Source organism: Camelus dromedarius, unplaced genomic scaffold (genome assembly GCF_036321535.1).
Source record: "Camelus dromedarius isolate mCamDro1 unplaced genomic scaffold, mCamDro1.pat HAP1_SCAFFOLD_167, whole genome shotgun sequence".
Lineage (NCBI taxonomy): Eukaryota > Metazoa > Chordata > Mammalia > Artiodactyla > Camelidae > Camelus > Camelus dromedarius.
The window spans coordinates 1,704,677-1,725,786 of NW_026989824.1; the positions used below are offsets into that span (position 1 = coordinate 1,704,677).

General features: G+C 55.1%; 1 protein-coding gene across 1 annotated transcript; it reads left to right on the plus strand.

Annotated features, from left to right (window-relative positions):
• The first annotated feature begins 7 nt into the window (after nt 1–7).
• LOC135320867 (mitogen-activated protein kinase kinase kinase kinase 1-like) lies at nt 8–20,451 on the plus strand. The gene is given in 34 exon segments (XM_064483995.1): nt 8–68; nt 114–169; nt 261–308; nt 474–516; nt 610–682; nt 1,221–1,352; nt 1,761–1,822; nt 2,083–2,165; nt 2,668–2,784; nt 3,012–3,090; nt 3,595–3,653; nt 3,727–3,784; nt 3,848–3,890; nt 5,454–5,508; nt 5,944–6,100; nt 6,197–6,214; nt 6,217–6,278; nt 6,660–6,744; nt 7,631–7,718; nt 7,815–7,864; nt 8,672–8,780; nt 8,889–8,962; nt 9,134–9,237; nt 9,780–9,954; nt 10,252–10,323; nt 11,325–11,380; nt 11,685–11,740; nt 12,432–12,563; nt 13,287–13,368; nt 13,871–13,987; nt 14,215–14,293; nt 15,051–15,080; nt 19,004–19,063; nt 20,333–20,451. Coding segments are annotated over 34 exon segments (2,694 nt in total).
• Nucleotides 20,452–21,110: the final 659 nt, after the last annotated feature.

Sequence of the window (21,110 nt, forward strand, 5' to 3'; positions counted from 1 at the left end):
TCCCCTCATGTTACCCCCTCCCCATGTGGTACCTGGTGTGGGTGGCAGCCAGGGGCTCCTGGGGCCAGGTTTCCTGGTCCCCATCTGACACCATGCCGGGGTGACCTTTGCAGTCACAGGCCCCCTGTCAGAGCTCCAGATCAGCTATGTCTGCAGGGAAGTGCTCCAGGTGAGGCGATGCTTGGTGGGTTTGGGTGGGTGCAGGGCCCTGCTCACACCCCCAGAACACTCACAGCCCCCCTCTCCACCCTCCTCCCCAGGGACTGGCCTATCTACACTCACAGAAGAAGATACACCGGGACATCAAGGTGATCTGGGGGCAGAAAAGTAGCCTTGGTGGGTGGGGGCCTCTGGGAGATGGTAGTGGTATTTGGAGGTCTCAGGCGGTGTGTGACCAGGGAGCAGAGGCAGAGTTGGGCTGGCAGTAGGGAGGGGTGTCTCTGACAGCCTCTGATCCCCCCTCTCTTCCCCAGGGAGCCAACATCCCCATCAAGGACCCTGGGGAGGTCAGACTGGGTGAGTGTGGCTGGTGGGGGTGGGGAGGGGGACTGGCTGGGAGCCAGAGAGGACAGGGACCCTAGGTCAGTATGTCTCTCCCTCTGCCTCCAGCTGACTTTGGTATATCGGCCCAGATCGGGGACACACTGGCTCGATGCCTCTGATTCATTGGGACACCCTACTGGCAAGGGGTGCCTGGCTGGCAGCCAGGGGTGGTGCGGGCTTGGTGGTGGTGGGCAGTAGATTTCCCTACCATGGATCTCTGGGAATCTCCATCCTGGCTTTTGCCCTGCCTCTGCCTTTCTCTGTTGAGCGATCTGTGTACTCTGTGGCTCTCCCTTGAGTTTTCCATTTCCCTAGGTCTTCCTGTGCATGTCTCCCCTCCACGTGTTTTTCTCAGTGTTTCTGTTGATTTTGATCCTGATTTCTGTCTCTCCATATTTGCCCATGGCTGTCTTTTCTGTCTGTTTCAGTCTGTGGCTCTCCATGTCTCTTTGCCTCTCTCTGTCTCTGTTTTCTAGTCTATCTCTGACTCTCTGTCTTTACCTCTCTCCGTCTTTATTTCTGTCTCTCTGCCTCTTTATGTGTCTGCATCCAAGTCTCTCTGTGTCCCATTCTCCGGCTCGCTCCCTGTCTCTCTCCAGTCCCCCCACCCCCTACCTAGGGGTCTCCCCTCCCCTTCATCATGTCACCCCTGGCTCTCTGAGGGTCTCTGCTTCTAGGATGGCTGCGGAAGTGGCGGCCGTGGCCCTGAAGGGGGGATACAACGAGCTGTGTGATATCTGGTCACTGGGCATCACAGCCATTGAATTAGCCGAGCTACAGCCAACCCTCTTTGACGTTCACACTCTCAGGTAGGCAGGTGTGTCAGGTCCACCTGGTCCCAGAGATCCCACTCGACTCTGACCCTGAACACCACCCCCCGCCTGCTTCCCCACATCAAGACCCCCCTACAGGTGATCCCTCTCCCTTCGAGCCCAACCCGAGAACCTCAACCCAGAAAGCATTTTCTCCAGTCCACACCAGGAGCCCCCAATGCAGGAAGTCCTGCCTTGAGGCTCCCCTGAGAATTCTGGAACTCTGTAACATGATGAGCAGCATCCCCTGGAAGTGGCGTCCTATGCATCGTAAAATCTACCCCTCATTCTCCTCCTGTCCCTCACTGCTCTCTGCTGACCTCAGTGCCATCTGGGGTCCCTCACATCATGAGATCTGACCTCCACTGGGAAGTCTGAATCCCATGTTCTGTCCTTGCTTTCTAGAGTTCTCTTCCTCATGAACAAGAGTGGCTATCAGCCTCCTCGGCTAAAGGAAAAAGGCAAATGTTAGGAGAGAGTCATGGGAAGGCGGGGGACAGAGGGCAGAGTCAGGGCTGATGGTCTGATGGGAGGGTCTCTGGTCCCCTCATCCCAGAACTTGCCTTTTGGGGGGGTTATTTATTTATTTATTTATTTATTTATTTATTTATTTATTTATTTATTTACTTTTAGAGGAGGGGGTTGAACCTAGGGCCTCCTGCATGCTAAGCATGCGCTCTAACACTTGAACTGTACCCTCCCCCAGTACTTGCCTTTTTCTTCCCAAGGTCGGCTGCCTTCCACATCTTCGTCAAAGTCGCCCTCAACAAGAGCGCCAAGAAACGACCTGGCACCACCAAGATGCTCAGTGTAAACCTCCCCTCCCTGAGCAGCCTTCCCAAACTCACCCCCTGTGAGATCCCACCAGGGCCTCCCTCAGCTCCCTAGAACACTGATGATTTTATTCCACAGAACGCCTATGGCCCTTTCAAAGTCCCTGCTCCCTCTGAAATCCCCAGGGCTCCGCCTTCCAAGACCCTCCAAATTGTACCCCAGACCTTTCCCCCAAGATATGCTGAGTTCTAAAATCTCACAAGTTGCCAACGGCTTCAGGACCCATTCCTGGGGTTTCTCTGGAATTCCAGGGGACCCCCGAGACAACTCTGGAATTCTCCAACTTCTCTAAATTCGTCTGATCCCTTCAGACACCTGAGAATCCCCCAGGTGGCAGCTGCCCAGACTTCCCCGCCTTCTTCCTCTATTGGCACCTCCACCGCCAGATTCCCTTAGATGGTTTCTCAAGCCCCTGTGCCAGCCCTCTCCCTGCAGCCCAGCCCTCTGTCTGCTGACCGCCTCCTCCTCCCACCCCCAGCATCAACTGGTGTCCCAGCCCGGGCTAAACAGAGGCCTGATCCTAGAGCTTCTTGACAAACTGAGGAACCCAGGGAAGGGGGCAGCTGTTGGCGAGATTGAAGATGAGGAGCCTGAGGTGAGTGGGCCTTGCTTGGATGACAAAAGCACTGGACGGTCCCCACCTTTGCTCAGGCTGCTCCCCTGCCTGGGGTGTCCCCTTGTTGCCTCTCTGAGAAGGAGAAAAGCCAGGGAGCATGGGGGGCTTGGCACAGAGCTGGGGGCACAGAGGTTACGGGAGAGCCGAGGGCTCCAGACTGGGCTGCTGGAGGCCGGTGGGCCTGATGCGGCTGCCGCTCTGCCCAGCTACCCCCCGCCATCCCTCGGCGGATCCGATCCACCCATCGATCCAGCTCTGTGGGGATCCCAGATGCGGACTGCTGTCGTCAGTAGAGAATCCTTAAGCTTTGGAGACACTTGTAACCCCCTCATCAGATTGCCAGAGACCCCAGAGACCCTCCTCGCTTCTAAACATACCCTCAGAGGCCCCCCATTACCATCTGATCCCACAAGAGGCCCCAGAGAACCTCATCTACAAAATGATTCTAGAGACCCCTACCACTCCGCTCTGCACACGGACCCCATAAGATTTCCTATAACCACCAGGACTCCCAGAGACCTCAGAAACTTTGTTCTGATCCCAGATACCCAAGTGGAATCTAAAAACAAACACTCTATAACCATGTTGAGCCCCCATCTCCCTGATCACAAATCTTGACCCCAAAATGAGACCCCTGTAAACCAGGATCCCTCCTCTGAAGGGACAACTCCAGTCCTAAGATCCTGGCTGCAGACCACTCCCCCACCCCAGTTCTATTCTTCCTATTCCCGAATCCATGTCCCCAGCGCACTGTGTGTCACCTGCATACCACCCCACCCCAACCCCCATGGCGGCACATGGAGTTCAGGAAGCCTCGAGGCATGTAGTCCAGACCCACAGCTGACACGGTGAGACGCCTCCCTACTGCCCCGCCGCCCTCCCCTCCCCCTGGGCCACTGCTGACTCTTTCCTATCCCACAGGCTCGCTTACAACCACCTGGAGGCTTCAAGAGCAGCAGTCCTAGGTCAGGGACCCTCAGCGTGGGAGGGGGGCTGGGATAGGTATGGGGACCGCCCGAGGCTCATGCCTGTCCCTCCTCAGGAAACCTGTCAGAGTCCGAAAATGACTACGGTAACGTGGACATGTGAGAGAGCGCCTCAGACCCCACCCAGCCCCACCATCCATGACCCCAACCTCAGCCCCTGCTTTCCTTCCACCACTCAGCCGTGACCCCTGGCTGGACACTCAGTACCCACACCTACCTTCACCCTAACCCTGACCCTCCCACACCAGCCCCCACTCTCCTCCCCACCAACCCTTCACCCCTAACCTCACCCCAACTCAACCCTGGAGCCCCTGCCACATCCTAGTACACAGCACTCACGTCATTCACTGATTCATGTCGGGCTGCAGCTCCAGACTGAGCTCCTCGACAGTAGGAGCCCTGCCTGGTCTCGCACTGCTGAAGCCGAGCATTGTGCTGGCACACCCTCTGTAGACTCTTTGTGAATGTATGTAAGAATGAATGAATGAATGAATGAATGAATGAACAAATGAATGAGTAAACAGATTTTTCTCTTCCTTCCCCAGGCCTGTGGTAGTGGAGACACGCCCAGCAGATGATCTACTGTCCCCAGCAACCTCTATATCCAGAAATGAGTCCCTGGGGTTCGGAGTGGATGCTAGGAATCAGTCTCTGCACCCCATCCCCTCCCCAGTGGACACAATATAGTGGTCATGACATGCCTGTGTCTCCCAATAAACGTGATTTTAGCCTCTGCTGTCATCTTGGTTTTCTGTGGTGAGGGGAGGAGGGCCGAATTCCTGGATGCCTACTGACCCCCCCACAAATTCAACGATCCAGTACAACTTCAGGGATGCAGCACAGATATTATTTCTACAGCACATGGTCACCTCTCCACCAGCGGCCTTGGGAGGAGGATTTGGGGACTAAGGGGCTTGCTCTAAACATAAGGCATTTGAAGTGGGAGAGAAGGGCCAGCTGTGGGTGTCTCAGCTAAGCTGGTCCTCATACTGCTTGCGGAAACAATCACCAGCAGGGAAGAAATCCCAACATCTCTCTTGGTAGAGACCAGCCACCACGTTCCTCCCCACCAACCCTTGACCCCTAACCTCACCACAACTCAACCCTGGAGCCCCTGCCACATCCTAGTCCCCAGCTCCTCCTAGATGTTGCTCCAACCCCCAGACCTCAACTGCAGCCATAAACCTCAACCACTGGCCCTCATTTTTCTTCATTTCTCACCCAAACTCACACTGATCCTCAGCCCCTGGGAATTATGCCCCTTCCAGACCCTCATTCCCAGAACTCAACCTCAACCCCAGGAGTCAACCCAGGCCCCCATCTCCCTCAGACCCAGGCCTGGGGGAGATCCATTCCACACATCTCATCTGTAATAGGCTCCCATGCGGCGTGCCCGGCAACAAGTGAGAACCCGACCCCCAGGAGCTCATAGGACCTGTGTTACTAGGTGGCTGTGATAATGCAGAGACCTAATGCACTGTCAACACTGATACCCAAGTGTTTCTGTTACTAAGATCGTCATGGTTATTAGTCCTTTAACCCTCAGCTCCAGCCCAGACAGAGTCACATCCTGGTCCTCCTGAGCTGACTTCCAGCCCTAACCCACCCGAGTCCTTGCTCCCAACACCCTCCTCGCCCACTTAACCCATCTGTGTGTTTCAGCCCCTCCCTCGCAGAAGACATACCTCCTCCTCTACTCCCCAAGGTAAGGTTCTGGGCAAAAGCTGGTGGGCTGGGGGCCAGGAGGCCAGGGTCCACAGATGGTGGGATACCAAGCTCTCCAGGGCTGGAGTCTAGGACACTAGTTCCCTTGAAGTCTGGGACGACCAGGATGATGATCCCACTGGGATGTGGAAGGGGCATCCCTGAACCTAGGGGTGGGACTCAAAATATTTAGCCTGATGAACACTCATCAGTAGCTGGTCCTCGGAAAGTCCTGCTGTACCCAGCATTCACCCTCTGGTTGCCGGGGTATGTTGATGTTGTTCGGGGGGCGGTTCGAGGGGAAGGCTGCAGTGGTGGTCGGATATTGTGGGGAGGGTCAGACCCAAGATGCAGCATCAGATCTGGCAGAGGCAGACTGCAGGGTGCCCTCTCTCAGAGATCATCTCATGTATTTCCCCACCCTCCCTCTCTGTTTCCAAAAACCAAGATCCGTTCTCCATCGGACGAGGGTCCTGGGGGGACTGCGGATGAGGGGCAGCTGAGCCCAGTGGTATTGGTCCGCTGTGCCAGTGTGCCTCCCCCTGGCACCACCCACATTGTGCCTCCCCCACCCACCCGAAACCGCCACGTAACCGCTCACTCAGGTAACAAGGCAGTCTGGGGATGGAGGTGGGCATAGGTGGGGGTAGGGCAGGTCGGGGGGGGTGCTTTGGGAGCTGATTTTCCCCACCCAAACTCAGAATCTTCACTGTGGAACCCAGCCCTCGGGAACATGACCAGCTCCCGCTTTTGCCCTCCAAGGAGGAATAGATGAAGAGAAAGGTGAGGCCAGCTGTGCTGAGGACTCACACCGCTGATCGGGGCTGGGGATGCCTGGTTGGGGTTGCGGGGCCGAAGACTAATAATGATGACAGGTGACATTTGTTGAGCAACTCCTCTGTGCCAGACACTGACCTCATGTCATTACATGATATATGCCTTCACAGATGGAGATAGATAGCACAGAGATAGATATTGTCCCCCATTTAAAAATGGGGGAAACTGAGGCACAGCGGGGTAAGTAGATTTCGAAGGTCATAAACCTTTGAGGAGGCAGAGGCAGGATTTGAACCTTGGCACTCCAGAGTCTTAACCACGGCAACTTCCTGTCCCCTCCTCTCTTCTGCTGGATGGGCAGCTGCCCTGCCCCTATGGCCAACCCAGGGATGTGCCCTTCTCCTAAAGTTGTTCAATGGCTGCCCTCTCTGGATCCACAGCACGGCAGCCTCGAAACACCCCTCCAACAAAGGTGAGCATTCAGGAGATTCTCAGAGAATGTGATGGGGATGGGGAGGGTCCTTAATGGAGGTGGAGATGCAGGGACAAGGGGAGGGTCTTAATGGGGGGGGGAGTTGAGGAGCAGTGGCGGGGGCAGAGCTAGGGGTTACAGTTGGGGTTTAAGGATCAAAGATGGGTAGAGTGAATATGAGTTTGAGAGTGAAAATCAGAAAAATTAGAGTTTGGAGGCCAGGAGTGTCAGATAAGGCAGAAAGGCCAGCGTTCGGGGTACAAGCCTAGGGACAGATGGACCCCATTTACCTCAGTTGGAGGTTAGTGGTAGAGAGGCTAAGATCAGCATATTGGGGTCGGGAGACTTAGGGATTAGAATGTAGCCGAAAGGGAAAGTATTTGGGGATCAAAGATGTGGAGACAAGGTCAGTGAAGGGTAAATGTTAAGGAAACAGTATTAGAATTGACTTTCTGTCACACTGGACAGAAAAAGCTATCCATCAGGGCATCTGAATTTGAGGATCAGTGTTGAGATAGGAGTATAATTTAGGGACCAGACTGGTGAGAAGGGGGGATAGAATTTAGAGGGCTATTACGGGAGGCATGTTTAGTGTTGAGGTCAGAATTGAGGAGACAGAGGGTAAGGATTTGTGGGTCAGAGATGGCAGAACCAGCAGAACGTGGGAGGTCAGAGTCTGGGGAGAATGTGACAGGCTCCAGGGAACAGGTCAGGATTTGAGTTCAGATTTGGGAAAACAGGGACTGGAAATGTCAGTGTTGGAGGCAAGTAGAGAATTGAGGGTCAGGGCTGGGAACAGAGTACCCGTGTTTGGGGTCAGATGAGGGGTCCTGGGAGGTCCTCGATGATGAGGCAGGTCCCAGCATCTTCATATCTGTTCCCCAAGACCAGCACTTACTCCTGGGAGCTGAGGAAGGCATTTTCATTCTGAACCGAAATGATCAGGGGGCCACGCTGGAGATGGTGAGGGCCAGGCAGCACCGCGGGTGAGCCAAGGGTGGGAGGCTGGAATTGGGAGGTGCTGGGGTCTTACAGGAGCTGTCTCCTCCATGCTCTGCAGCTCTTTCTAGCCGGACTACCCGGGTGTACTCCATCAACAATGTCCTCATGTCTCTCTCAGGTCTGGCTGTGGGTTGGTTGGGATGTGTTGGAGTGGGGGGTTCACAACTTAAGGAGTCAAGTGTCACGGGATGGGAGCTAGCTGGGCACAGCTGGAAAAAACACTTAGGATCCCCTTCCAAAGAGCCCACAATTCAAATCCTAGCCACGTTTTAAATTAAGGACTTGGGGCAAGAGACTTTGGCTTCCCAAGCCTCTGTTTCCCCATCTGTAAAATGGGGCTCACAATACTGCCACCTCTCAAGTCAGTTTTGAGGTATTCCTACAATGAGTTAGTCTTTACATTTCTTTGATGGTCATATGACATTCCTTATCCCATATTTTACTAAACTAGAGTGAGCGAGCTGAAGGTTAAAATTTTGTGTCATTGTTTTACAAAAGCTTTGTGTAAAATAATTTCTCATTTGTGAGGGAACACCAAGCCAGATAGGATTTGTGAGCTCATTAATATCACATCAGGGATGAGAAACTTTTACAGAATCTCTAGGTATGTTTCTTCTTAAAGTTTTGTAATATGTGTAACTTTAACTGACTGGTTAAGTGTCCATAGATTCTCATGTGACTACAGGCACCACTAGGGTTAGAAACGTACTTATTTTAGGCACCATTGTTCACCAGAGCCAAGCACACTGCCTGGCCTCCCGTGGGCATTTAAAATATGTTAAGTGAGAAGCCAAGAAATACAGGTGCTTGAGATTTAAAGGCTTGGGCATTTCAAAGGGATGGGGCCCAGGGAAGGGATGGGGAAAGCTGGGAGTGTGCAGTGCCCTATAACTTCCTGCTTCCCCTAAATACACACACCCTGCAGGAAAGACCCCCCACCTGTATTCTCATAGCATCCTGGGCCTGCTGGAATGGAAAGAGGCCAGAGCAGGAAGCCCCATTGCTCACATCAGTCCCCACCGGCTCCTAGCAAGGTACGAGACCCCAGTGGAACCACAGACCCCTCTAATATCTGATTCCTACCCCGCACCCCCACCCCCACCCCCACCCCCACCCCCACTCACGCCTACCTGGTTCTGCAGGAAGAACATGGTCTCCACTAAGTTCCGGGATACCAAAGGTTGCCGGGCGTGCTGTGTGGGGGAGAGAGAATCTCGTGGATATGCAGAGGGGAGCGGGGCCAGGGGCATGACTTGGACTCTAGCCACTGAAGAGGGTTGCGATTTAAGGCAGGGTGTCCAGAGCCCGGGGAAAGATGTGTGGCCTTTGGGGGCGCGGGGCAGGGGAGACAGGATTGACCCTAACCCATCCTTCCCCACCTCCACAGCGGAGGGCGCTAGCTCCGGGGGCCCGTTCCTGTGTGGGGCATTGGAGACATCCGTGGTCCTGCTTCAGTGGCAGCAGCCCATGAACAAGTTCCTGCTTCTCCGGGTAGGGGGCCTGTAAGCACTGGGGACTTTGTCAGGTTCTGTGGCGGGGGCCTTCCACTCTTCTGCTGAGAGCTCTTTGAAGTCGGGCTTCCACCCGAGGTCTCTTCCCAATCACCCGGAGAGCCCGCTCACCTGAAGGCTCCTCCTTCTGAGGCCCTCCGGTTCTTTAAGCCCCGCCCTTCGCCCCGGGCCTAATTCTTCTTCAGGCCCTGTGCCCCGCCAGGTCTCTTAGGAGACGCTATTCAGGTTCTTGGAGCCTCTAAGACTTTGCTGCCTTGGAGGCCACGCCCCCTGGGGGCCCGGCCTTTCTGTCCCCAAGGCGGCACGCCCCCTAGTGGAAGCCACGCCCACTCTGAGACCACACCCGTCAACTTCTATGCCCTCTGAGGCCTCAGCCCCTCAAGTTTCTACATGGCACCTCCCAAGACTGAGGGCTCCGGAACTCCTTCGGGAGCCCCAGGCCGACTCTCTTCCAAGGCCCCGCCCCTCCCAGGCCCCGCCTCAAACCTCCTCTGAGTCCGCCCCTTCCCGTGCGGCCCGCAGCAGGTGCTCTTCCCGCTACACACGCCTCTGCCCGTGTTCTCACTGCTGACCGGGCCAGGCTCCGAGCTGCCCGCCGTGTGCATCGGCGTGAGCCCCGGGCAGCCGGCGGAGTCGGTGTTCTTCCACACCGTGCGCTTCGGCGCGCTCTCCTGCTGGCGGGGCGAGATGAGCGCAGGTGAGTGGGACAGGTCCTGGGAGGGGTGCGGCTTATCAGGTTAGCGGCGTTGGGTCTGGGTAGCTGGGCGGTGCTTAGCCTGAAGCGTAACTGGGAAGCGGGCTGAACTAAGAGGGGACTGGAGAACGTTGGGTATATATAACTGGTGAGATGGATGACGGGGAGGGGGAGAAGGAGGGTGTGAGCAACTCTGTGATGGCTGGGGTTTAGCCTGCTTGCCTGGGGATACAGACGATGCCTAGCAGAGTTTAGGGGAATGAGGTGGAATTGGTCCTTGCACTTCCGCCTCTCAAGCAGAGCACAAGGGACCAGTACAAGTGACTCAGGTCGAGGAAGACAAGGTGATGGTCACTTCTGGATTTCGGATGTGCACCTCTGTCTCTGACCATCTCCTTGTCTCCACAAAGCTCAGGAAAGGAAGGACTTCATTAGGAAGTCCTAGGCGGGGAATCTGAGGGCCACAGAGAGGAAGTGACTCACATCACCAGCTGTCAGACCTGCTCTGTGCCCTCTCTGTCTGTGTCTATATTGTCCCCTCTGAATCTCTGTTTCTCAATGTGTCTGTTTTCCCACTTCTTGGTCTCTGCCCAGCTCGCTCTTTGTCTGCCTCAGTTTGAATCTGTTTCTGATTTTCTGTCCCTGTCTCTGTCTCCCTCTGACTTTCCTCATTTTAACAAAGTCACATCACCTCCTGCTCAGAGCCCTCCCAAGCCTTCCATTTCCCTCCAACAATAAGCCCAAATTTCGCATCACAGCACTCGAGGCTGACGCCCACAACCACCCCAGGCTGACCCACCTTCTCTCCACTCCACCCACTTTGCCACTTTCCAGGCCCACCAGGCACTTTCCTACCTCCGGGCCTTTGCACTTGCTCATCTTGTTCACGTTGAGTGGGAATGCTCCCATCCTCAACCCCGTCACCTTCTCAGAGTTGCCTTCACTGATCACCCAGTATGAAACGTCATACCCCTTCCTACACGTATTTCCTGTTGTCTTTTCTTGCTTTTGTTTTTTCTATTTATTCGCATCTCACATACGGTTTCTTTCTCCTATTTCTCTTGTCTACTGTCCGTATCCCCCACTGGAATATTCTCTCCACGATGGTGGGGATCTCTGTCTTTATGTCCACAGGTGTGTCCCCATTGCCTACCACGGCACCTGGCACACAGTAAATGTGTAGTCGGTTGAATGAATCAATCTCCCTCTGGCCTCTGGTTCCCTGTATCGCTGCCTCTCTCTTTTGCTGACCATTCCTTGTCCCCTCATGTTACCCCCTCCCCATGTGGTACCTGGTGTGGGTGGCAGCCAGGGGCTCCTGGGGCCAGGTTTCCTGGTCCCCATCTGACACCATGCCGGGGTGACCTTTGCAGTCACAGGCCCCCTGTCAGAGCTCCAGATCAGCTATGTCTGCAGGGAAGTGCTCCAGGTGAGGCGATGCTTGGTGGGTTTGGGTGGGTGCAGGGCCCTGCTCACACCCCCAGAACACTCACAGCCCCCCTCTCCACCCTCCTCCCCAGGGACTGGCCTATCTACACTCACAGAAGAAGATACACCGGGACATCAAGGTGATCTGGGGGCAGAAAAGTAGCCTTGGTGGGTGGGGGCCTCTGGGAGATGGTAGTGGTATTTGGAGGTCTCAGGCGGTGTGTGACCAGGGAGCAGAGGCAGAGTTGGGCTGGCAGTAGGGAGGGGTGTCTCTGACAGCCTCTGATCCCCCCTCTCTTCCCCAGGGAGCCAACATCCCCATCAAGGACCCTGGGGAGGTCAGACTGGGTGAGTGTGGCTGGTGGGGGTGGGGAGGGGGACTGGCTGGGAGCCAGAGAGGACAGGGACCCTAGGTCAGTATGTCTCTCCCTCTGCCTCCAGCTGACTTTGGTATATCGGCCCAGATCGGGGACACACTGGCTCGATGCCTCTGATTCATTGGGACACCCTACTGGCAAGGGGTGCCTGGCTGGCAGCCAGGGGTGGTGCGGGCTTGGTGGTGGTGGGCAGTAGATTTCCCTACCATGGATCTCTGGGAATCTCCATCCTGGCTTTTGCCCTGCCTCTGCCTTTCTCTGTTGAGCGATCTGTGTACTCTGTGGCTCTCCCTTGAGTTTTCCATTTCCCTAGGTCTTCCTGTGCATGTCTCCCCTCCACGTGTTTTTCTCAGTGTTTCTGTTGATTTTGATCCTGATTTCTGTCTCTCCATATTTGCCCATGGCTGTCTTTTCTGTCTGTTTCAGTCTGTGGCTCTCCATGTCTCTTTGCCTCTCTCTGTCTCTGTTTTCTAGTCTATCTCTGACTCTCTGTCTTTACCTCTCTCCGTCTTTATTTCTGTCTCTCTGCCTCTTTATGTGTCTGCATCCAAGTCTCTCTGTGTCCCATTCTCCGGCTCGCTCCCTGTCTCTCTCCAGTCCCCCCACCCCCTACCTAGGGGTCTCCCCTCCCCTTCATCATGTCACCCCTGGCTCTCTGAGGGTCTCTGCTTCTAGGATGGCTGCGGAAGTGGCGGCCGTGGCCCTGAAGGGGGGATACAACGAGCTGTGTGATATCTGGTCACTGGGCATCACAGCCATTGAATTAGCCGAGCTACAGCCAACCCTCTTTGACGTTCACACTCTCAGGTAGGCAGGTGTGTCAGGTCCACCTGGTCCCAGAGATCCCACTCGACTCTGACCCTGAACACCACCCCCCGCCTGCTTCCCCACATCAAGACCCCCCTACAGGTGATCCCTCTCCCTTCGAGCCCAACCCGAGAACCTCAACCCAGAAAGCATTTTCTCCAGTCCACACCAGGAGCCCCCAATGCAGGAAGTCCTGCCTTGAGGCTCCCCTGAGAATTCTGGAACTCTGTAACATGATGAGCAGCATCCCCTGGAAGTGGCGTCCTATGCATCGTAAAATCTACCCCTCATTCTCCTCCTGTCCCTCACTGCTCTCTGCTGACCTCAGTGCCATCTGGGGTCCCTCACATCATGAGATCTGACCTCCACTGGGAAGTCTGAATCCCATGTTCTGTCCTTGCTTTCTAGAGTTCTCTTCCTCATGAACAAGAGTGGCTATCAGCCTCCTCGGCTAAAGGAAAAAGGCAAATGTTAGGAGAGAGTCATGGGAAGGCGGGGGACAGAGGGCAGAGTCAGGGCTGATGGTCTGATGGGAGGGTCTCTGGTCCCCTCATCCCAGAACTTGCCTTTTGGGGGGGTTATTTATTTATTTATTTATTTATTTATTTATTTATTTATTTACTTTTAGAGGAGGGGGTTGAACCTAGGGCCTCCTGCATGCTAAGCATGCGCTCTAACACTTGAAGTGTACCCTCCCCCAGTACTTGCCTTTTTCTTCCCAAGGTCGGCTGCCTTCCACATCTTCGTCAAAGTCGCCCTCAACAAGAGCGCCAAGAAACGACCTGGCACCACCAAGATGCTCAGTGTAAACCTCCCCTCCCTGAGCAGCCTTCCCAAACTCACCCCCTGTGAGATCCCACCAGGGCCTCCCTCAGCTCCCTAGAACACTGATGATTTTATTCCACAGAACGCCTATGGCCCTTTCAAAGTCCCTGCTCCCTCTGAAATCCCCAGGGCTCCGCCTTCCAAGACCCTCCAAATTGTACCCCAGACCTTTCCCCCAAGATATGCTGAGTTCTAAAATCTCACAAGTTGCCAACGGCTTCAGGACCCATTCCTGGGGTTTCTCTGGAATTCCAGGGGACCCCCGAGACAACTCTGGAATTCTCCAACTTCTCTAAATTCGTCTGATCCCTTCAGACACCTGAGAATCCCCCAGGTGGCAGCTGCCCAGACTTCCCCGCCTTCTTCCTCTATTGGCACCTCCACCGCCAGATTCCCTTAGATGGTTTCTCAAGCCCCTGTGCCAGCCCTCTCCCTGCAGCCCAGCCCTCTGTCTGCTGACCGCCTCCTCCTCCCACCCCCAGCATCAACTGGTGTCCCAGCCCGGGCTAAACAGAGGCCTGATCCTAGAGCTTCTTGACAAACTGAGGAACCCAGGGAAGGGGGCAGCTGTTGGCGAGATTGAAGATGAGGAGCCTGAGGTGAGTGGGCCTTGCTTGGATGACAAAAGCACTGGACGGTCCCCACCTTTGCTCAGGCTGCTCCCCTGCCTGGGGTGTCCCCTTGTTGCCTCTCTGAGAAGGAGAAAAGCCAGGGAGCATGGGGGGCTTGGCACAGAGCTGGGGGCACAGAGGTTACGGGAGAGCCGAGGGCTCCAGACTGGGCTGCTGGAGGCCGGTGGGCCTGATGCGGCTGCCGCTCTGCCCAGCTACCCCCCGCCATCCCTCGGCGGATCCGATCCACCCATCGATCCAGCTCTGTGGGGATCCCAGATGCGGACTGCTGTCGTCAGTAGAGAATCCTTAAGCTTTGGAGACACTTGTAACCCCCTCATCAGATTGCCAGAGACCCCAGAGACCCTCCTCGCTTCTAAACATACCCTCAGAGGCCCCCCATTACCATCTGATCCCACAAGAGGCCCCAGAGAACCTCATCTACAAAATGATTCTAGAGACCCCTACCACTCCGCTCTGCACACGGACCCCATAAGATTTCCTATAACCACCAGGACTCCCAGAGACCTCAGAAACTTTGTTCTGATCCCAGATACCCAAGTGGAATCTAAAAACAAACACTCTATAACCATGTTGAGCCCCCATCTCCCTGATCACAAATCTTGACCCCAAAATGAGACCCCTGTAAACCAGGATCCCTCCTCTGAAGGGACAACTCCAGTCCTAAGATCCTGGCTGCAGACCACTCCCCCACCCCAGTTCTATTCTTCCTATTCCCGAATCCATGTCCCCAGCGCACTGTGTGTCACCTGCATACCACCCCACCCCAACCCCCATGGCGGCACATGGAGTTCAGGAAGCCTCGAGGCATGTAGTCCAGACCCACAGCTGACACGGTGAGACGCCTCCCTACTGCCCCGCCGCCCTCCCCTCCCCCTGGGCCACTGCTGACTCTTTCCTATCCCACAGGCTCGCTTACAACCACCTGGAGGCTTCAAGAGCAGCAGTCCTAGGTCAGGGACCCTCAGCGTGGGAGGGGGGCTGGGATAGGTATGGGGACCGCCCGAGGCTCATGCCTGTCCCTCCTCAGGAAACCTGTCAGAGTCCGAAAATGACTACGGTAACGTGGACATGTGAGAGAGCGCCTCAGACCCCACCCAGCCCCACCATCCATGACCCCAACCTCAGCCCCTGCTTTCCTTCCACCACTCAGCCGTGACCCCTGGCTGGACACTCAGTACCCACACCTACCTTCACCCTAACCCTGACCCTCCCACACCAGCCCCCACTCTCCTCCCCACCAACCCGTCACCCCTAACCTCACCCCAACTCAACCCTGGAGCCCCTGCCACATCCTAGTACACAGCACTCACGTCATTCACTGATTCATGTCGGGCTGCAGCTCCAGACTGAGCTCCTCGACAGTAGGAGCCCTGCCTGGTCTCGCACTGCTGAAGCCGAGCATTGTGCTGGCACACCCTCTGTAGACTCTTTGTGAATGTATGTAAGAATGAATGAATGAATGAATGAATGAACAAATGAATGAGTAAACAGATTTTTCTCTTCCTTCCCCAGGCCTGTGGTAGTGGAGACACGCCCAGCAGATGATCTACTGTCCCCAGCAACCTCTATATCCAGAAATGAGTCCCTGGGGTTCGGAGTGGATGCTAGGAATCAGTCTCTGCACCCCATCCCCTCCCCAGTGGACACAATATAGTGGTCATGACATGCCTGTGTCTCCCAATAAACGTGATTTTAGCCTCTGCTGTCATCTTGGTTTTCTGTGGTGAGGGGAGGAGGGCCGAATTCCTGGATGCCTACTGACCCCCCCACAAATTCAACGATCCAGTACAACTTCAGGGATGCAGCACAGATATTATTTCTACAGCACATGGTCACCTCTCCACCAGCGGCCTTGGGAGGAGGATTTGGGGACTAAGGGGCTTGCTCTAAGCATAAGGCATTTGAAGTGGGAGAGAAGGGCCAGCTGTGGGTGTCTCAGCTAAGCTGGTCCTCATACTGCTTGCGGAAACAATCACCAGCAGGGAAGAAATCCCAACATCTCTCTTGGTAGAGACCAGCCACCACGTTCCTCCCCACCAACCCTTGACCCCTAACCTCACCACAACTCAACCCTGGAGCCCCTGCCACATCCTAGTCCCCAGCTCCTCCTAGATGTTGCTCCAACCCCCAGACCTCAACTGCAGCCATAAACCTCAACCACTGGCCCTCATTTTTCTTCATTTCTCACCCAAACTCACACTGATCCTCAGCCCCTGGGAATTATGCCCCTTCCAGACCCTCATTCCCAGAACTCAACCTCAACCCCAGGAGTCAACCCAGGCCCCCATCTCCCTCAGACCCAGGCCTGGGGGAGATCCATTCCACACATCTCATCTGTAATAGGCTCCCATGCGGCGTGCCCGGCAACAAGTGAGAACCCGACCCCCAGGAGCTCATAGGACCTGTGTTACTAGGTGGCTGTGATAATGCAGAGACCTAATGCACTGTCAACACTGATACCCAAGTGTTTCTGTTACTAAGATCGTCATGGTTATTAGTCCTTTAACCCTCAGCTCCAGCCCAGACAGAGTCACATCCTGGTCCTCCTGAGCTGACTTCCAGCCCTAACCCACCCGAGTCCTTGCTCCCAACACCCTCCTCGCCCACTTAACCCATCTGTGTGTTTCAGCCCCTCCCTCGCAGAAGACATACCTCCTCCTCTACTCCCCAAGGTAAGGTTCTGGGCAAAAGCTGGTGGGCTGGGGGCCAGGAGGCCAGGGTCCACAGATGGTGGGATACCAAGCTCTCCAGGGCTGGAGTCTAGGACACTAGTTCCCTTGAAGTCTGGGACGACCAGGATGATGATCCCACTGGGATGTGGAAGGGGCATCCCTGAACCTAGGGGTGGGACTCAAAATATTTAGCCTGATGAACACTCATCAGTAGCTGGTCCTCGGAAAGTCCTGCTGTACCCAGCATTCACCCTCTGGTTGCCGGGGTATGTTGATGTTGTTCGGGGGGCGGTTCGAGGGGAAGGCTGCAGTGGTGGTCGGATATTGTGGGGAGGGTCAGACCCAAGATGCAGCATCAGATCTGGCAGAGGCAGACTGCAGGGTGCCCTCTCTCAGAGATCATCTCATGTATTTCCCCACCCTCCCTCTCTGTTTCCAAAAACCAAGATCCGTTCTCCATCGGACGAGGGTCCTGGGGGGACTGCGGATGAGGGGCAGCTGAGCCCAGTGGTATTGGTCCGCTGTGCCAGTGTGCCTCCCCCTGGCACCACCCACATTGTGCCTCCCCCACCCACCCGAAACCGCCACGTAACCGCTCACTCAGGTAACAAGGCAGTCTGGGGATGGAGGTGGGCATAGGTGGGGGTAGGGCAGGTCGGGGGGGGTGCTTTGGGAGCTGATTTTCCCCACCCAAACTCAGAATCTTCACTGTGGAACCCAGCCCTCGGGAACATGACCAGCTCCCGCTTTTGCCCTCCAAGGAGGAATAGATGAAGAGAAAGGTGAGGCCAGCTGTGCTGAGGACTCACACCGCTGATCGGGGCTGGGGATGCCTGGTTGGGGTTGCGGGGCCGAAGACTAATAATGATGACAGGTGACATTTGTTGAGCAACTCCTCTGTGCCAGACACTGACCTCATGTCATTACATGATATATGCCTTCACAGATGGAGATAGATAGCACAGAGATAGATATTGTCCCCCATTTAAAAATGGGGGAAACTGAGGCACAGCGGGGTAAGTAGATTTCGAAGGTCATAAACCTTTGAGGAGGCAGAGGCAGGATTTGAACCTTGGCACTCCAGAGTCTTAACCACGGCAACTTCCTGTCCCCTCCTCTCTTCTGCTGGATGGGCAGCTGCCCTGCCCCTATGGCCAACCCAGGGATGTGCCCTTCTCCTAAAGTTGTTCAATGGCTGCCCTCTCTGGATCCACAGCACGGCAGCCTCGAAACACCCCTCCAACAAAGGTGAGCATTCAGGAGATTCTCAGAGAATGTGATGGGGATGGGGAGGGTCCTTAATGGAGGTGGAGATGCAGGGACAAGGGGAGGGTCTTAATGGGGGGGGGAGTTGAGGAGCAGTGGCGGGGGCAGAGCTAGGGGTTACAGTTGGGGTTTAAGGATCAAAGATGGGTAGAGTGAATATGAGTTTGAGAGTGAAAATCAGAAAAATTAGAGTTTGGAGGCCAGGAGTGTCAGATAAGGCAGAAAGGCCAGCGTTCGGGGTACAAGCCTAGGGACAGATGGACCCCATTTACCTCAGTTGGAGGTTAGTGGTAGAGAGGCTAAGATCAGCATATTGGGGTCGGGAGACTTAGGGATTAGAATGTAGCCGAAAGGGAAAGTATTTGGGGATCAAAGATGTGGAGACAAGGTCAGTGAAGGGTAAATGTTAAGGAAACAGTATTAGAATTGACTTTCTGTCACACTGGACAGAAAAAGCTATCCATCAGGGCATCTGAATTTGAGGATCAGTGTTGAGATAGGAGTATAATTTAGGGACCAGACTGGTGAGAAGGGGGGATAGAATTTAGAGGGCTATTACGGGAGGCATGTTTAGTGTTGAGGTCAGAATTGAGGAGACAGAGGGTAAGGATTTGTGGGTCAGAGATGGCAGAACCAGCAGAACGTGGGAGGTCAGAGTCTGGGGAGAATGTGACAGGCTCCAGGGAACAGGTCAGGATTTGAGTTCAGATTTGGGAAAACAGGGACTGGAAATGTCAGTGTTGGAGGCAAGTAGAGAATTGAGGGTCAGGGCTGGGAACAGAGTACCCGTGTTTGGGGTCAGATGAGGGGTCCTGGGAGGTCCTCGATGATGAGGCAGGTCCCAGCATCTTCATATCTGTTCCCCAAGACCAGCACTTACTCCTGGGAGCTGAGGAAGGCATTTTCATTCTGAACCGAAATGATCAGGGGGCCACGCTGGAGATGGTGAGGGCCAGGCAGCACCGCGGGTGAGCCAAGGGTGGGAGGCTGGAATTGGGAGGTGCTGGGGTCTTACAGGAGCTGTCTCCTCCATGCTCTGCAGCTCTTTCTAGCCGGACTACCCGGGTGTACTCCATCAACAATGTCCTCATGTCTCTCTCAGGTCTGGCTGTGGGTTGGTTGGGATGTGTTGGAGTGGGGGGTTCACAACTTAAGGAGTCAAGTGTCACGGGATGGGAGCTAGCTGGGCACAGCTGGAAAAAACACTTAGGATCCCCTTCCAAAGAGCCCACAATTCAAATCCTAGCCACGTTTTAAATTAAGGACTTGGGGCAAGAGACTTTGGCTTCCCAAGCCTCTGTTTCCCCATCTGTAAAATGGGGCTCACAATACTGCCACCTCTCAAGTCAGTTTTGAGGTATTCCTACAATGAGTTAGTCTTTACATTTCTTTGATGGTCATATGACATTCCTTATCCCATATTTTACTAAACTAGAGTGAGCGAGCTGAAGGTTAAAATTTTGTGTCATTGTTTTACAAAAGCTTTGTGTAAAATAATTTCTCATTTGTGAGGGAACACCAAGCCAGATAGGATTTGTGAGCTCATTAATATCACATCAGGGATGAGAAACTTTTACAGAATCTCTAGGTATGTTTCTTCTTAAAGTTTTGTAATATGTGTAACTTTAACTGACTGGTTAAGTGTCCATAGATTCTCATGTGACTACAGGCACCACTAGGGTTAGAAACGTACTTATTTTAGGCACCATTGTTCACCAGAGCCAAGCACACTGCCTGGCCTCCCGTGGGCATTTAAAATATGTTAAGTGAGAAGCCAAGAAATACAGGTGCTTGAGATTTAAAGGCTTGGGCATTTCAAAGGGATGGGGCCCAGGGAAGGGATGGGGAAAGCTGGGAGTGTGCAGTGCCCTATAACTTCCTGCTTCCCCTAAATACACACACCCTGCAGGAAAGACCCCCCACCTGTATTCTCATAGCATCCTGGGCCTGCTGGAATGGAAAGAGGCCAGAGCAGGAAGCCCCATTGCTCACATCAGTCCCCACCGGCTCCTAGCAAGGTACGAGACCCCAGTGGAACCACAGACCCCTCTAATATCTGATTCCTACCCCGCACCCCCACCCCCACCCCCACCCCCACCCCCACTCACGCCTACCTGGTTCTGCAGGAAGAACATGGTCTCCACTAAGTTCCGGGATACCAAAGGTTGCCGGGCGTGCTGTGTGGGGGAGAGAGAATCTCGTGGATATGCAGAGGGGAGCGGGGCCAGGGGCATGACTTGGACTCTAGCCACTGAAGAGGGTTGCGATTTAAGGCAGGGTGTCCAGAGCCCGGGGAAAGATGTGTGGCCTTTGGGGGCGCGGGGCAGGGGAGACAGGATTGACCCTAACCCATCCTTCCCCACCTCCACAGCGGAGGGCGCTAGCTCCGGGGGCCCGTTCCTGTGTGGGGCATTGGAGACATCCGTGGTCCTGCTTCAGTGGCAGCAGCCCATGAACAAGTTCCTGCTTCTCCGGGTAGGGGGCCTGTAAGCACTGGGGACTTTGTCAGGTTCTGTGGCGGGGGCCTTCCACTCTTCTGCTGAGAGCTCTTTGAAGTCGGGCTTCCACCCGAGGTCTCTTCCCAATCACCCGGAGAGCCCGCTCACCTGAAGGCTCCTCCTTCTGAGGCCCTCCGGTTCTTTAAGCCCCGCCCTTCGCCCCGGGCCTAATTCTTCTTCAGGCCCTGTGCCCCGCCAGGTCTCTTAGGAGACGCTATTCAGGTTCTTGGAGCCTCTAAGACTTTGCTGCCTTGGAGGCCACGCCCCCTGGGGGCCCGGCCTTTCTGTCCCCAAGGCGGCACGCCCCCTAGTGGAAGCCACGCCCACTCTGAGACCACACCCGTCAACTTCTATGCCCTCTGAGGCCTCAGCCCCTCAAGTTTCTACATGGCACCTCCCAAGACTGAGGGCTCCGGAACTCCTTCGGGAGCCCCAGGCCGACTCTCTTCCAAGGCCCCGCCCCTCCCAGGCCCCGCCTCAAACCTCCTCTGAGTCCGCCCCTTCCCGTGCGGCCCGCAGCAGGTGCTCTTCCCGCTACACACGCCTCTGCCCGTGTTCTCACTGCTGACCGGGCCAGGCTCCGAGCTGCCCGCCGTGTGCATCGGCGTGAGCCCCGGGCAGCCGGCGAAGTCGGTGTTCTTCCACACCGTG